Genomic DNA, 17,269 nt, shown 5'->3' on the forward strand with positions numbered 1-17,269 from the left:
GACAGCCACATTGAGGAGGTCACACTCATGGGACGTGGTATCTTCTGGCTCAAGCTCTCCTCAGCACAGGCTGCGAGCGATATGGTCAGACGGTCCCCTACCTCTGTGGGTGGGAAGATCATCCTTATGGTCCCATGGTATAGGGGTTTCAGTGTAGCGGACTTCGATGCCCGCTTCCGCATTCCCCGCCATCCAGTTACCCTCACGGACTTCGATGCCCGCTTCCGCATTCCCCGCCATCCAGTTACCCTCATCTTCCAAGGCCTCGCAACAGAGCTTCGCCCGATCATCAAGGACTTGGGGGCGCACTTTGGCTGGCCCATGCAGGACACCTTCGTTGATGCGGCCGCAGCCCAAGGGGTGCCACGTGTCAAAGTGGCAGTCCTAGATCCGCAAGGTATCCCCTCAGAGTTCGAGATTGAGATGGACACAAGTGTGGTGACGCAGCGCATTATGGTCACTGGTCACCTAGGTCAGTGTCTGAGATGCCACGGCTTCGGGCACCAGGCGCGCTCTTGCCCTCACTTCACGAGGACAGAACCTCAGATGGCCCCCATCCAGGCAACTCAGGATCCCCCCTGCCAGGCATTGACACCCCCTCCCGAAGGGGAAGGCTGGACTGAGGTCAAAAGGAAACGGAAAGGAAAAAAAACAGTAACAAAAAAGCCCCCCCCTCTCCAGCAAGAGACCCATGTGGTCACCAGTCAGCAACAGCCTGGTAAGGGGAAGGAGAAAGGGAAGGAGAAGGTTAGCCAGCCTCCCCCTCATCCTTCACCCCGCCCCTCCCTCATCCCCCCTCCTCCTCAGTTCCTCTATCTCCCCCCCCTTCGAACCCCCCCCCGGCACCTTTGGTTTCAGCCCCCCCCCTCCCTCGAGCATGTTCCCACGGGAACCCCCCCATCCGCCTGCGGCCCCGAAGCCAGCACAGACCTCCTCCACGCCTATCCCCCCTGGCCTGGTGGAGGGAAGAGGCCCTTCCCCGTAGACAGCCAGCACCACTTCAGCTCCTTCGACAGCCAGCACCCCTCTTTCTCGTTCTGACTCCTCATCTTTGTCCCCCCGCCCAAGGGCAACTCCTAGAGCTCTACCTTTGGAGTTTTACCGAGCAGGACCTTGGGATTACTTGGATGCAGCTGGTATTGGCTCCTTCCCTGCATGCCTAGACATCAGCATCTTCTTCCTCCGAAAGGGGGCGAAGGGTAAGGTGTCCGTCCTTGCCCCTCATGATGGTCCTAGCTATCCCTTCACTATCACCAGTGACGGGAATGAGCAATGGACGAATGAAAATGTTTGGGAGACGATTCGTGATCAGTCCCAGGAGCAAGTGCAGGACTGGATCGGTAGCAGAGCATCGGAGCTTCTTCAGCAGCAGTGGAAGGAGGGTGATGTTCGTCTGAGATGGCGCCACAGCGCCAAACGCTTCCGCCTTTTGGTCATCATTCGACCACCTTTAGAGTGGATCTACGTGGAAGGGCTCCGCCCTTGGAGGACCTCAGAGGTAGCGGGCTTCTACAGTATTTCCCTGGCGGAGGCTTCGAGTTGGTTAGAGAGAGCTTACCACCATGGGACGAAGGGCCTTTCCCCTCTGCTGAAGGTTTTAGAGGATGGGTCCGATGATCCGGCCTCTCCTTCGAAACCTTCATAGAAGCGCCTTCGTCTGCACACTGGACATCCTTCGACCACCTCGACATCGACTGCAAGCAGACAACTATTTGTGGCCCATCTCTCCTCTTCATGAGTATACGCATTATCTCTTGGAACGTCAACGGGTTCCACTCATCAGGAACCCGCGGCCCCAGGAAGATGGTGCTCAGACAGGAGCTCTAGCCAGCTTTGGTGGGAAGGGTAGATGTGCTCCTATTACAAGAACACAAGCTTTCGACTTCTCAGACCAGTAAGTGTGGAAAGGTCCTCACAGGATGCTCCCACACCTACTGGGAACCTTCGATTGGCGAGCCGGGGAGGAGCGGGGGTGTCTGTACCTCCATCGACGCTTCTCTAGTTCAGCATGTGTGTGGTTTTGGCACCTTGATCCCAAGGACGAGCGCTTTGGGTGGGCTTGAATATTGAGGGATCCCGCATCGGCATCCTCAATATCTATGCCCCGACCGACCTTAGACGGAGAGCCGCTTTCTGGAGCTCTTTGACAGACTTGTTGCCAGAGATGGATTCTTGGATTGTAGGAGGGGATTTCAATAACCTTGAGACTTTAGAGGATCAGCAGGGACGAGGCCCAGAGTTCCTCCGTATAGCTCAGGCGGAGCAGGCGGAATGGGACTCCTTCGTGTTCGTTGTGGGAGGACGGGACAGTTGGAGGGAGCCTTCCTTCTGCAGATGGACAGAGAGCCTGGACTTCTCTTGGGGTTACAGGAGGGAGGGAGGCAGACTTTTGGAGCGGTTGGACCGTTTCTATGTCAGTGATTGGGCGATAGGCAGAGGTGGAGAGTCAGGGGTGGTTCCAGGGACGACCCTCTCTGACCATGCCCCAGTCATCCTAGTCCTGGACTCAGCGTCTCATTCCTTACCTCCCCACTCGTGCCGGATCCCAGACTCCATCTACTCCAGAGTAGCAGTTCGTAGCAGGATAGTGGACCTGTGGGAGCAGGATTGGGACCCCATGGGGGATATGGCAGCTCAGGTAGCTTAGGTTCTTGCCGAGTCTAGTCTTATATGTCAGCAGGAGGCGACTTTGGTCAGGCAGCAGTGGTGGGCGAAGGAGAGGGGTCTCAGACGAGACCTTGCCTCGATACAGCGGACGCATTAGTCTTCTCCAGGCTCTGAGGAGCTCAGACGACAGGAGGTTAGAGCCCGAGCCATGTTAGAGGAGATTACCCAGCGACGCTCAGAGTTCTTGTTTCATGCTTCCAAGTCCTTTTGGGCTAGGAAAGACGACAAGATGTGCAAAGAGTTCTTCAGGACTCATGGCCAGAGGTCAGCAGGGGAACAGCTCTGATCTCTTAGAGCGCAGGATGGTAGTGTCAGGACAGATCCAGACGAGGTCAGGGACTTGGCGACAGATTTCTACAGATCCCTGTTCCAGCAGGAGCCCCCAGACCCTCGTGCCCGCCGATGCAAGGAAGAGGTGTGGAGGTATACGCCGTCGCTCGTGCAGCCTAGCATGAGTGAAACCCTTCTCGCCCCATTCACCGTGGCAGAGATGCAGGATGCTGTGAGCGATATTGATGGGTAGAAATGCCCAGGTGAGGATGGGCTCTCTAGAGCTTTCTTCACCACCTTCTGGGAGCAGATCCACCAGCCCTTGCTCGCAGCCTTCCAGCATATCTTTTCCAGCGGATAGATGCCAGAGAGCCTTGCGACAGGCTTGATTTGCCTCATCCCCAAAGGGGGGGACCGTCAAGAGATCAGACAGTGGCGCCCTATCACCCTCCTCCCGACTGCCTATAAAATCCTCGCCAAGATGATCAGTAGCCGCATCCGACCCTTGCTACATGACTTGATCCATGACACCCAGACCGGTTTTGTCCAAGATCGCAGCATTTTGGACAACATCTTCACATTCTCAGAGGCGACGGAGTGGGCCCAACATAGTGGCCAGCACCTTGCCATACTCCTTGACTTTGAGAAGGCGTACGACAAGGTAGACTGGTCCTTTTTGGAGGGCACACTTTCTCAGTTTGGTTTCCCGAACGAGTGGATCAGAGGTATTGCTAGCCTCTACAGATCGGCCTCCAGCCGAGTTATCATCAATGGCAGGATGGGGGAGAGATTCACCCTCGAGCGCTCGGTACGTCAGGGCTGCCCGCTTGCGCCCTACCTCTTCCAATTTTTTGCAGAGGCCATGACTCACTTCCTACGAGCCCGTACCACTCATCTTCGAGGGATGCGCCTCCCTATTCGGGATGATGCAAAACTTTTGGATTCCGAGTATGCAGACGACACGGCCTTGTATGTGCAGGATGATATCAAGTCACTGGAGCGAGTGAGACTGTCTTTAGAGGTTTTTTGCCTAGCCGCTGGGGCGAAAATCAACTGGCATAAGTCAGTTAGTTTTCTTACCGATCCGGGAGCCAGTTCACAGTGGGGTATTTTCCTGGGGTTTCGCTGGATCCCTAGAGGACAGACGACACGTTACCTGGGATTCCAGATAGGGTTGGATATCACGCTTCAGCAGTTCCTACCGGTCCTAGTTTCCATACGACGGAAGCTAGCCTTCTGGAGCACGGCTCGGTTATCTCTCGCAGGCAGGGCCCTTGTGGTCAATCAGGTCCTTCTAGCCACCGCTTGGTACGTGGCTTCTTGCTGGTGTTTCTCGAGATCGTGTGTAGCCCAGTTGAGGAGACTGGTGCGGAACTTTCTGTGGTCTGGCTCAGATGGTTCCGGCACCACCAGAGCAAGGGTCGCCTGGTAGACGGTCATTCTCCCCCAGACAGAGGGCGGTCTTGGCATCATAGATCCAGAACTACAGAGTCAGGCATTACTTGGCAAGTTAGTCATCTGCGGTCTGACTCCAGGAGAGCAGACGTGGAAGCTCTTGCTTCAGCATGGTCTCAACGCGTGTATCCCCCAGAGAGGGGGCGATTGGCAGCCGTCTATCTCTCAGGTTCCCCCAGCTGCCGAGAGGAGGTAGACAGACAGCCCCTGATCTGGAGCAGCCCGATGGTGACAGATGATACAGGTCGCCAGCTTGGAGAGAGATCGCATATCCCCTGGGCGCTCTGGGCACGTGGGCCTGCACGCTCGCTCCAGGTTTGGAGGGACGTCTATAGCCAGTTGGGCCCAGGCGAGCTGGCAGCAGTAGTAGGTACGGCACGTGGGATCTAGGCTTGGCGAGCGGAGATCGATGCTGCCATTCCTGCAGGTTGGAGGATTCCAGTGATCACCAAACAACTCTTCCCAGGAGATGAGAGGTGGCTAGGGCAGTTCACACCCCGCGGCATTCCTTTGGTGGTTGCAGGACTTTTCTCGGACTCCTCGATCCACTTCTTCTCCGTCGCCGATGGTAGCCATCTCCAGAGCAGAGGCGCCGTGATCGACCCCCAGCTTCCCTGGCAGTGCCTTCGCATCATAGGCCTGCAAGGGAAAGCGTGGCATATAGACCCCCTGATTGTTCCGGACTAGGACTGGAGACTCTGGATTTGGGAGGGTCGCTCCTTGACAGAGGTGGAGTGGGATCCAAGGGAGTGGCGCTGGCCACCACTGGAGACCTCAATGAACCCTACCCCCTTCTTCTCATACAGTGCGCGTACCGGTAGGCGTGCTCTTGGGACTCTCCAACGCAGGCTACCCACCCAGGCAGAGCCGTTTGCTGGTGCAGCATCGAGATGGGACATCACTTGGCTTATGAGTTCTCCCGGCAGGATCCAATTTTCTTCATCACGCAGGCCACCTGGGCATACATGGACAGCTTCCCTTGGCATCTGACAGAGACACATGCAAGAGCGATGACTTGGCACCCAGTTTGGGAGATCATAGGGAATATTGTAGGCTGGCATATCTGGACTTCCAAATGTGCGCAGACCCTATGAGATCAGGTTTCCTCTGCTATCCAGACCTTAGTGGACATCTGGAGCACGATCATTCACACGCTCAAGGGCCAGTGGGATCAGATTCAGGGGGAGACTCGGACAGGGAAGGAGAAGCAACGGCGCTTCCTTTGCGACTGGGACCATCAATAGCCGTTCTTCCAGCACTCTGCTCAGAGTCTTCAGTGGCATTACTCCCCCCCACCGTGGCTGTTTGTCCACACTCAGATGATTATGCCCTGAGAGGCTTGTAATTATTTTGTTACCACGGGCTGTATCCGTTTCGTGATTACAGCCCGTTGGCCTTTAGGCCTTCTTGTACTCTCGTTTTCAAGCAATATAACTAGCACTACTTTTTGCGCAAAAAAAAAAGAATTTCCAAACTCCTCTATGGCTTTTAATAGACACAAATCCTTGAGAACACGCCCTACAATTGTCCTATCTTGTAGTTCTTGAACAACTTGCTAGACTTGTTTTTTTGTCCTTGAGAGGGGAGAGCTACACAGCCAAACTCGAGGACACTGTCATAAGAGGTATTCTGGCCAGACCATTGAAGAGAATTGCACCTGAAAATTATTTTCTCAATCAAAAAAGAGTTATGTGCCCGCTAACCAAAGAAGGAAAAGGAGAAAAAAGACAATGGAAAGGATTTGAGCAGAGATGATAAGAAAGATGGACTTTAAAAAATGGAGAAAGATGGAAAGGAGGAGAGAGCAAAGGAAAAAAGGTGATACCCGAAGCGAAGGCCACAAAGTGGGGGCAATGTTGTTGCCTAGGACGAAACCCAATTGTGAGGTGGATAAAGAAGTTTGCAAGCTGATATAGAAACCCTGCCTTACCTTCCACAAAACTGCCCAAGGCCTGTGACTGCTAAATGGGGGGCTCCAAAACGACCAGCTGGGATCTTAGAGAAAAGACAAACACCCATAGGGGGCTGCAGGCTGGAAGAAGGGCAGAGGGTGCAAGGATGAAAGTGACCAAGTTCATACCATATGAGGAGTAGGGAGGAGCCGTACAAAGAAGAAAGAAGGTCTCTAGGTGGCCTGTAGAAGAGTGCTTGAAGGAAATCATGGAGCCCACTAGGGTGAAAGGCCCGACTGAGACCAACGGACTGCAAAAAGGCGCAGTTTCAGCTGCCCAGCAGAGGGCACAAAAGACAAGGGAGAGGCTGAAAAAAACCATTGGCAGGTGGAGCGAGGGGGGGAAGGGGGCACAGGGAGAGGTTAGGTGGGTACAGATTGGGGCAGACAACGAACAACAAGAAGAGGAGGGACATTGGCCCAAAAAATGGACAAAAGGAGACCTTATAGTAGGCAGAAAAAGTCCACAACCTGTTAGAAATTCACCACTACCTCCTACCTTTAAGTAAAATAACAAATGTATTAATATATTTTTTATTTAACTTTATATAGTGAATAGGTTATGTGTGTATACCTCTGCCATCCCATACCAAACAAGAGGCACTTCCCGGTAGCGCACTGCATCTATGTCTTTAACTTGTGCAAGCAAACGTTCATGCAACTCTGCAGAAGTTCCAAATAGAAAACTGAACACAGATACAAATATGATGTGTGTGTGTGTGTGTGTGAGAGAGAGAGAGAGTTAAAAACATACGTATATCTTTATGAGCGTAAATTTGACATCCTTCCAATAATGGATCACATTTAAACCCATTGATCCTTGCATTGTTTCAAAACTAGCATGCATATAGAAGCGATACCTTCAAGCCTCAAAGCAAGGTGAGACTGGATGTATTTTCCCTTAATCTTCCTTGATCCTGGTTTTGCTCCCTCCCTTGCTGCTTCTTGAGCCAAGGTCACAAGGGCCTAAAGGAGACATGTGTGATAGTTACATAATGAACCAAACCTCATGTATACATTTCCCTGTATGTATGTATGTATCTATATGTGTGCATGCTCGCGCGTGCGTGTGTGTGTGAGATTTTCTCTCAACGTACTGTTTCAGCTTCCCAGTTTTGGGATAGCTACCTTGTAATATAAAGTATTCAAAGTTTTCACCCAAAAAAAAGTGTGTGTGTATGTTTGTATCCTGTGGATGTTTATCATTTCTTCCGTTCCTCCCTGTTGCTTCACTCCTTGCAGGATGCGCATTTCACAGGAGATCTTCCGGTGGCCCAGCTAGAAGTGTTCTCTCACTGTTTAGTTTTCTAGTACTGGCTGTTCTTTACTAGAGCAGTTTCAATATGCTTTCTTTTCCAGTTTTTTTAGTATAGTTGAGTCAGCTACAAATGTAAATTTCCTGTGATGAAAGAGTCTTTTACCTCCCCCCCCCCCCCCCTGAAAAAAAAGTGTATATGTTAGTATTAGAGAAATGCACAGTTCAAAAATATTAACTGATCAGCATGTTATTGAGTGACGTAAATCATAAACATTGCTTTTTAATTGACATTACCATTATTGCATTCCTCTTAACTTTCATGCTGGCAGTAATGGCGTCATGTCATTACGGTGATGATGCATCTGAATTTTGTGTTGAATTACTTTATTTTGTCACCAAAATATTTTAATGGCTGACCAGTTGGACATACCGCCAACAAATAACCTAAGACTATCAGTAGAATCTCCAATTACCACCACAGAATTACAAGATGTTGGCAGGAATATAGCCACCTGCAAAGTAAGCAAACAAGTGTGTAAGTTCAAAACAGGAACAGTGTAGTATGATTTACCAGTGATATTTTTTGAGAGTTACGCCAATTTTGGGTAGCAATGAGCAGCAACGTCACACATTATTACTTCTGATGCCTGTCGTAGGATCTAATGTCTACCTCAGATGGGATCTTATTGCAAGAACCTCCCTGCTCTTTGACTCTTCTTGGTGGCACGGAGTGCTATCTTGTTCCTGAAGTGCGACGGGACTTAGTTCTGGAAGGTTCAAGCCTTGGTCTTGGATTTGCAACGAATTTCAATTTTTTAAAACACTTCTCTTGAGATGCATCAGAAATGATATTTGATATTGGGGTTAGGTTGCCGTCTAAGTAGCTATATAGCTAGCTTAAACCAAGTTTGGGAACACGAATTCAAATGGGGAACCACATGCAATAGCACATGTCATCTAAAAAGTACTCTGCCGAGATTGCAGGGACAAAACCAGAGAAGAAACTGAGCAGCATAGCATCATCAACTCCTAGTTAACCACACACAATTTGTTGGAATATGGGCCAATCCCTTGTACCACCTTGTGTGGCTTGATTAGTGGAAATTGGCAAAGGGGCAAAAGGTGGCCTTGAGCGCTGAATGACACATGGACTTTGAAGGGACATTAACCCCAGAATGACACGTGGACTTTGAAGGGAGATTAATCCCATAAGCAAACGTGCACTTGCATGGGTCTTGGGTGTAAGCCCTTGATTGAAAACCCTCCTCACATCCCAGCTACCTTTTTTTGGGTGTGATGAGGTAGGAGATGGGGGGTTGGGACTCTTGTACTTGGCGCTCCCATGTGGACACGTGGTAGTCCTTGGTTGGCTTCCTACAGCGGTATTAGAGCTTGCATTTGTTTGGCAGCTATCGCGCAGCTCATGCGTGGCAATTGTCTCTGGTCTGTCGTCGTGGGATGTGGCGATCCATGACACACTGCTTGGTGCAGGACTGTGGACTGTGCTGCGGCATTGTCGCGATCCATTGTGGTTGTTAAGTGCGACTTTACTATGGCGACGGCTGCTTGCACTAGCGGGGCTGGCTGTATGTATTTGGTGTGGCACAGACTTAGTAGCACTTTGGGCGGCTTTGGTATGTCGTACCCCAACCCTTAGTTGTTGTGTTGGCCTTTGGTTTGGTCAGTACTTTCAAGTGTTTGGCCCACAAGGGGTGTTCAAATATGGGCAACCTCCTTGTACCCCCTCGTGTGGCTTGATTGGTGGAAATTGGCAAAGGGGCAAAAAGAGGCCTTGAGCACTGCATGACGTTGAAGGGAGAGAGATCCCATAAGCAAACGTGCTCTTGTATGGACCTTGGATATAAGGCCTTGATTGAAGCTCTCCTCACATCCTACCTAGATCTCTTGGGGCGTGAGGAAGCTTGCATGGCTAATAGGTGGGGGATTGGGATCCCCCATCTCAGTGCTCGCATGCGGACATGTGGCAGCCTTTGGTTGGCTGCCTACAGAATTGTTTTTGGTTTCTTATACAAAATTGATTCTCGTCCTTTAGTTCCCACCGATTATTGGGGGTGGTGGAGAGGCCACCACAGGATAAGTTTGCATAATAAGTAATTCACTAGTTGAACCCCTACAATGTGTTGGTGGCCTCAAGGATGCAAGATTTGTAGCCAAAGAAAAGGTATACATAACCAACTGGATATGGTTGTATGGAATAGCAAAATAACTTCTACCTTTAAAATCTCAAAATGCTTCAGCATACATCCTGGACACTATAACTGTAGAGCAGAAGTATACTAAAATGCAGCTATCATACCATTATATCTGATATGACACTGCCTCCAACTGGCTGTCTGATAAAGTCTCCTTTCAACATATACTTCAGTGCAACGAAACAACTGGCTGTCAAAAACCAGCCCACTTGTAGAGAACCCAGCTCACTGCCTAGGGAATCTCTAGAACAGGGGCTTACAACCAGGGTAGAGGTCTATACATTCAGTGAATCCATCGCACAGTAAAAACAAAAAAGATGTCTGCAGGCCAAGCGTTGCAGAAACACTCCTGACTTTTGTAGATCCTAAAGTCCTACGCTTCCAAATGGCCTGCAGATGGCTACCAGTTGGCTACCAAGGGAGCCTGACCTCACATCACTAGACTGCAATGGGCAACACACATGTTCCAGGCGGTGATGCTGGATACCGTTTCCCAGATGCTATCCTCTAGCAAAGACAAAGGGTGCGGGCGAGGCATCGCATCCTGTGCCCCTATACACAGTTCCTAAGTGAAGTCTCGCTTACATCCTCTCCATGTTGGCCACCATCCAGAGGGCACCCAACCACACCCTCTGCGCTGCTGGTTGCCCCAGAGACATTGCAGAATCGTCTCCAAAACTCTGTTTGCACAACTTTGGCAACTACCATCTACCCACATCTGCCTCAGGCAAAGGTCGATGGGCAAGCCTCCGTACACCAATCCATAAATGTAGGAGATCTTTCATGGCCTACTAGGAGCTAGTCCAAAGACGTGACCAGAGCGGAGGATGGAAGCCGATGCGAGTCATGTACATGAAAACGGGGTCGTCCTCCACCCTGTATGAGTGCCCTACTCGTATTAGCCAAAGCCACTCACCCAGATCCCCCTGAATCTCCCAAGATGACGGCCCTTCCATAACCAAAGGTGCTACCATGCTTTATCCTTGTATAAAAGGTAAGAGCAGATTTAAAGAAAGGGGTAGAATGAGTGGAACGGAGAGAGAGGAAGGAGGAGAGAAAAATATGGGGTAGGAGAAAGAAAGAAAGAAAGTCTATTTACGTCCACTGGAACCAAAAGGTCTATGGGACAGCAAGAAACCCTCTAGTACATCTGCTTTAGGGAGGGCACTTGGCAGCTCCCAAGGAGTGCAAAAAGCAACCCATATTATTTAGAGTACCTACATGATATTAAACAGCCATACATCAGTTTAAGACTGAGAGTCCTTTGGTTTTGATTTAAACTCTCTGATTAGTGCTACGCCTTCACGGTAAACTGCCCATTTTCCATCCTTTCTCGCAGCCCTGACTTTAGCTAATTCAGTTGCCTTAATCTTGAGTTGAGCTTGTGTAAGCTCCTCTGCTATCCATACTTTGGTGCCCTTCAGCTTATAAGATTGTTGAAGAAGCTTGATCCGCATATCTTTTGACTTCAGTGTAAGGATTGCATGACCTCTATACTGCAAAATAGAAGCTGGCCCGGAGTCGTCAACATTCACCCATTCAATGTTGGGCAAGCTTGCTTTGATCTTTGTCAATATTTCACTATATGTGTCCTCCTCTTTGTACCAATCTTCTGGGAGTCCCCCTATTCTAATCTTCAGCGCATTATCACATCTAGCTTCGTGTTCTTTAATCTCTGCTTGAATATCAGACTTACTTGCTTTGTTGTCCACTTCCACAATCACTTCCTTCTTAGCAGTTTGTACTTCAATGTGAACAAGATCTTTAACTGTAGAGACTAGCTGCGGGGTAGGGGGGGGAAGCCTTACAAGATTTTACAGCCTCATTAATTACTGCCTGCTTACCACTGCTTACCAGGCGCTTCCAAAATGTGACGTTAGGCTTTTACTTCAGCCAGCTCCAATCGTAGCTCTCTCACTACCTGCTGCTGTAGATAAAAAATCTGATCATGTTGCCCGAGGATAGGTTGTTTTGAGCCTTCTTGTTGGTAATTCCGTGCATATGGAGAGGGTGTCATGGCTGCAACTGTAAAGTACCGAGTCCTGATGGCTGTTGAAGGAGTTGAGGGAGTTGAGGGGGACTTGGAGGAGAGGGTAGGCCAGTCCATAATTGGTTGTATGTTGAACCCCCTGGCTTAACCTAACCCCCGGGGTGGGTTGGGAGTTTAGCCCAACTCGGGGTTAGGGAGGACTAGGACTAGGTACGAACGGGAGGTATGGAGAGGCGTTGACAGCGACTCCGAGATGTGGTACGAGCGACGAAGGACGAATGTACGACTGTGGTACGGAGGTACAGACGGGCGGAGGGGACTGTACAGGAGGGGCTGTACTGATGGAGAGCTGCAGGAGAGGCTGTACAGAGGTACGGATGGAGAGAAAGAGAGATATGATAAGATTGTATTAAAGTCCATGTGAGACCCTTCAAGATCTATGGGATTGGTGATCACTATTAACAAAAGGTGGTCTTTTACATCTATCTTTCAAACTTGCTAAGTAGTGAGTACATATTGAGCTAGCTTGTGTACCAGCCTGAGGACTTTGTTTAAGTAGCTTCCTTGCTTTTTGGCAATAGGTTTTTCCAATTGCCTCAGCTGGCCACATAGTTTTCTCTAATGTGTGCATAAGCCCAACATCTTAGGAGAACATGCTACTCATTTTCTACCTCTCCTGTGGGGAAGATTTTGTCCTCTCTTTGTACCTTGGGTCTTGCCCACCCATCCCTCTCCACCTCTAGATCGTTTTGTAGATTAGATGCCTTCTAAACATTGATATGTCTTCTCTGAGGCATCGGACTAATTTCCTGTTTGTAATACTTCATTTTCCCTCTTGGGCCTTGCCGTAATTTTTGTAGCATTTTTTGAGTCACTAAATCCCTGATTTTACATGCATCTTTTGGTATATCAACAGCTGTTATGCCCCAGAATTCCATCCATTTCATTCCCTCTTTGTGCCATCCAGTGAGTTGTGTAGCTTCCAATGCCTTGTGTGGGTAGGGTGTCTATACATTGACCCCTAGCTCTTCTATGTGAAAGCATTAATGTAAAGTTTCTATATTTTTCCAAAAAGTTCTAGAGAGCCTGGGGTGCCCAGGCTGGACACTCATAAATGTCACTGTTTGCACAAGTATAGTATATAGAAACTTTCTCAATTCCCAATTGCATAGGTGTGCCTTCCTACACCTATGTTGAAAGTTGTACGAATTTTTCAAACCTCCCAGAATTCTTCTGTCCACGCATACATTCCACTTGTAGTGATCTGTTAATTCCGGCCCTCAATATTTTGAGGAGTAGCTACGGCACAATATAGCTTGTTGTTGCAACTACAATAATTTCTGCAGTTAGCCCGTGATGCGCATATGGACTGCTATTGCTTCCAGGGGAGAACACCACATATGCACCGAGAATAACTAGCACGTCTAAGCCTTTTGAAGCCACAACCAAAAGGAGCAAAGCGATTTGTGAGCCTCTTCTCCTATAGACTACGCCTCTTCGTACAAACTAAGCCTGAGAGCTTAGGCAAAGGATGGGCTGCAAAGTTCACTCTTTTCCACGACATTGAACCCGGCTTGATCCCAATATTACGACGACGACCAAAAGAGGGCTCTTGCATATTTTTTCCACCCAACCACAAGACTCACAAAGACATTCTTTCGTAATCATGATAGTGAACCACACCTCGAAATCCTTCATACCTCTCCTGCCATGTGCCCTCCCTAAAGCAGATGTACTAGAGGGTTTCTTGCTGTCCCATAGACCTTTTAGTCTCCAGTGGACGTTAATAGACTTCTTTCTCAGATGCATCTCTCTCTCTCTCTCTCTCTCTCGTCTTCCCCCATGCCCAGCACTTGCCAAATGGCTTCCTTTTATGGTTCCATGTGTCCCACAAGGAACCTTACCATTTAAACCCTCTCATGGGCTTCCCCTTGCACCTCTACATCAATGCCGAGGTCTAGGGATTAACCTATATCCCATCCCTCGAAGCACTACTAACTACATGTGATGTCGTTGAGCACTGTGGTTTCCCGTCTCACCATAATCAAGGCATGGGCCTCCATGATTATGGAATGTTCATTCTACAGGAAGGCTGTCTAGATTCACAAAAAATATGCTTATGCATTTTCCATTTCCGTTTGTCGGGGTCATAGGTTATGTGTAGTGCTGCATAGCTTCAAGATGGTATCTAGACCGCAACCCAGATCACATTCCATTGGGTTCATGGAGGATTTGACTCTATGGAGGTGTCCCCTCAAAATGCTTGTAATGGGATCCCGGGGAGTGGGAATGGATTGATCCAAGGCACCGAGAGAAGAGTCTGGTCTTCTTTCGATACACGATCAGTGATGCCAAGAAATTCCAAATTAGCCTCAGAGGCTAGAGACCCTCCAGAGCTTCTCATTGGGAGGATCTTCAAATTTTTGCTGATTTGCAAAAGTGATTTTGGAAGAGACTTTGGAAATCCTTGAGGAATGGAAAATCACTCTTTTCTTTTGGCTTTCTATTCATGGAAGAATTGCAGTGAATTAGTGGAGAGCCAAGTTTGGGATAGTGGGATAGACTCCACATGCAATCATTGCCTTTTTGTTGAAGAGTCTATTCAACATTGCTTGTGAGACTATAAACAAGCAAGGAACATTTGGAAAGGGATCACTAAAGTGTTCATGGAGGATTTGACTATATGGAGGCGTCCCCATAAAATATTTGCGGTGGGATCTCAATTGATGCAGGGCACCAAGAGAAGAATCTCCCCTTCTTTTGATACACAGTCAATGATGCTAGGAAATTCCAGAGTAGCCTCAGAGGCTAGAGACCTCGAACTAGCCAAAACTATCTGATGTCGGAATGAAGGCTTATCGTGAATCATCTGTGAAAGTATGAGAAAATGAAGCCTCTCAACACGGGTTCAATCAGCCTCTAATAGATCTAGCCGGGCTCCCATACATCCCTGTTGGTCAGACCAAAGAGTCAAAGAGAAGAGTCTTGGTCTGAGTGTCTTGAAAATGAGAATGAAGGCATTGTTGCTCGAGTCTAGCAGCGTGGGATACCCATTGCTCAATCGAGCCTGTAATGGTGGTCCACATAGACCCCCACGAGACGAGGCCTCGACATGACCGTGACTCGAAACCTGTGACCCGACAGCTCAAACAGAGGGTTGACACACAGATCATACTTGGGGACATCCCCTCCTTGTTTAGAGTCGCAGCCCGACCGATGAGGGTCACAGTGGCCCTGGTTAGACGTAGAGCTACGACCATGAGACGTACCAGGACTGCACCTTTGAGAGACCGACAACATTCTATTGCTGACCTCATGCCTCTACTGCCTCATCCATCCTGATGTCCTGCTGATGATGATGATGATGATGTTGATGATTATGCTGAGATTGATATATAGTCGACTATCGACATGACTATGTTGTACTTAGGACTTGGTACTGCCATTTTGCATATTTTGCATTTTGCATTGGTGTGGATGCTCGTTTAGTAGCTCCACTACCACAGCTCGTTGTATCAGGTTTTTCACAGTCTCATAGACCCATCAGTCTTCTGAAGACTTTAATAAACTTTCTTTCTTTCTTTCTCCTTTGTGGTTCAGGTGACAAAGGGTTGAACAAACGTCTACGAGCAGCAATACACAAACCAATAGCCAAATGCGTAACATATGTAGTTCGGATAAAGATTTCGGAAGGAGTGAAAGAAGTTAACACCCAAAGTTCATTCGCAGCATCTTGGTATTCAAAACTATGGATTGACTTCGTAGAAGAACGGAACATAATCTAGATCTTGATTGCCATCTTCTGCAGTCAATGGATCCCCATCCGTCTGGCTTCCCACTTCAGCTCTTGTTCTTTTCTTGTGAAGTAAGGCCTACCAACTTGGTTAGGCAAAGGTGGTTGATCCCCCTCGGCTGACATTCGTTGTAGCTTTCCCCATGAAAATGAAGAAAAGTGTTGGAATTACTTCTGCTTGCATAATCAGCATACCACCCAACACAAGTTGGAAAGTAGGGTCAGACTGATTCTGACCATCCTCCGCCACCTTTTGTTTTCTTGTTCTACTTTCTTCTTGCAGCAAATGTCCCGAATTGTGGTTGCAGCAGCGGAGCTAATGACCAGCTTGCACAACCTTGTAACGCAAAATGAACAAGATGACGATGCATTCTTGGTTGAAGAAACAGAGCACAGCCCACGTCCGCCTTTCTTCTTTTTTACGACCTCCGTCTTAACTTCCGATCGACGAATGCTAGTCGAATAATGGTAGAATCTCCATCCGATCACCGTCCACCTCCTTCTCTGGAGCCCTCTTTACAAACTCGTGCAAGATGTTCACAAGAATTTTGTTTGCCCTCTCTACTTGCCCGTTCCCTTGTGGGTAGCAAGCAGTAAGTTTCTTGGGCTTTGTGATGCCTCCTCCTTGAACGTATTCGATTCTTTCTCCATGCGCCATTTCAGAACTAGTAGAATCGCAGCATCAAATTTTGTTCATTTCTTCAAATGCGAGTCCTTTTCAGAATCCGAACCAACTATAGGATCGCCAAATGTGTTCAAGGTCGATCCAGCCCAGAACATTTGTAAACTAAACCTTTCTCACCATTAACGTGAATCAAACACAGTTATACATAGTGGGAAGACAATTGGAAAGATGAACAGGAATCAAGATACAAGTTACATCAGAGACCAATAGTGAACAACGGAACTACAGCAAAGATACTTCCTTTCATTCAGGAACATAGGGAATAGTGCATAGCATCAGCATAGAAGTTGCCTAAGAAGGTATACATAGTCTACATACTATCAGACTACAGTCAGAATACCATAATTCAGGATACAAGTTCCAAGGACATGCCAAAAGGCAATTATAACCGCTTTCTTGGCTCTTGTTGATGGCTACTCATATGACTCTTAACCCATAGGACTTATGCCTAAACTATGACTTAGGCTAAGTGCCAAAATACCCCTCAACAACCTACAACTTATCCAAAATTAAAAAACTAGAAAATAAATCAAAAAGTAAAAAAGCAATCTATTCCGAACTATGCACATTGTGACATGTGGCAGCTAGATTAACTAGAATTTAGTTAAGCTAGATCCAACTCTTAGTCGAAAGTAACTAGATCTTTCAAAATATTGCTCCATGACCCCTCTATTCTTAAATCTACTAGTTATTTTACAAAGTCAAATTTAAGAGTTAACAACACTTTATAAGGTTAAGAACCTAAGCTAGAGACTTCATATTTAAGCAAACTTTCCCTAAGTCATTCATGACACCTGCTTATAAGTGCCTGGAGTGCCACCATGACTAGAGTTTCACTCAATCAAGCATCATGGAGAACATGTTCACTAAAACTCAATGGAGATGGTGGAAACTAGGGTTGAATAACCTATAAACACATGGAATGAGGTGAGATAGGAGCAAACTGTGCAAGCTAGAGTGCTAGGGTTGGATGCCTAAAGGTAAGAC

The 17,269-nt window shown here is 48.1% G+C and overlaps 1 protein-coding gene and 1 pseudogene across 1 annotated transcript in view; one reads left to right on the forward strand and one right to left on the reverse strand.

The window, feature by feature from the left end:
* LOC147889924 (PROTEIN TARGETING TO STARCH (PTST)) overlaps positions 1 to 17,269 on the reverse strand; it is a 106,270-nt gene that overhangs the window by 19,677 nt on the left and 69,324 nt on the right. The window contains exons 5-6 of the mRNA XM_087390639.1: positions 7,204 to 7,309; positions 6,918 to 7,006 (exon numbers count right to left, since the gene is read on the reverse strand). Coding sequence (XP_087246765.1) covers positions 6,918 to 7,006; positions 7,204 to 7,309 — 195 coding nt within the window. The remainder of the gene's footprint in view (positions 1 to 6,917; positions 7,007 to 7,203; positions 7,310 to 17,269) is intronic.
* LOC147889925 (uncharacterized) lies at positions 2,165 to 2,822 on the forward strand (annotated as a pseudogene).

This window comes from Dipteris shenzhenensis, chromosome 19 (assembly GCF_047967505.1).
Source record: "Dipteris shenzhenensis isolate YYH24624 ecotype China chromosome 19, Dip_SZ_1.0, whole genome shotgun sequence".
NCBI classification, from domain to species: Eukaryota; Viridiplantae; Streptophyta; class Polypodiopsida; order Gleicheniales; family Dipteridaceae; genus Dipteris; species Dipteris shenzhenensis.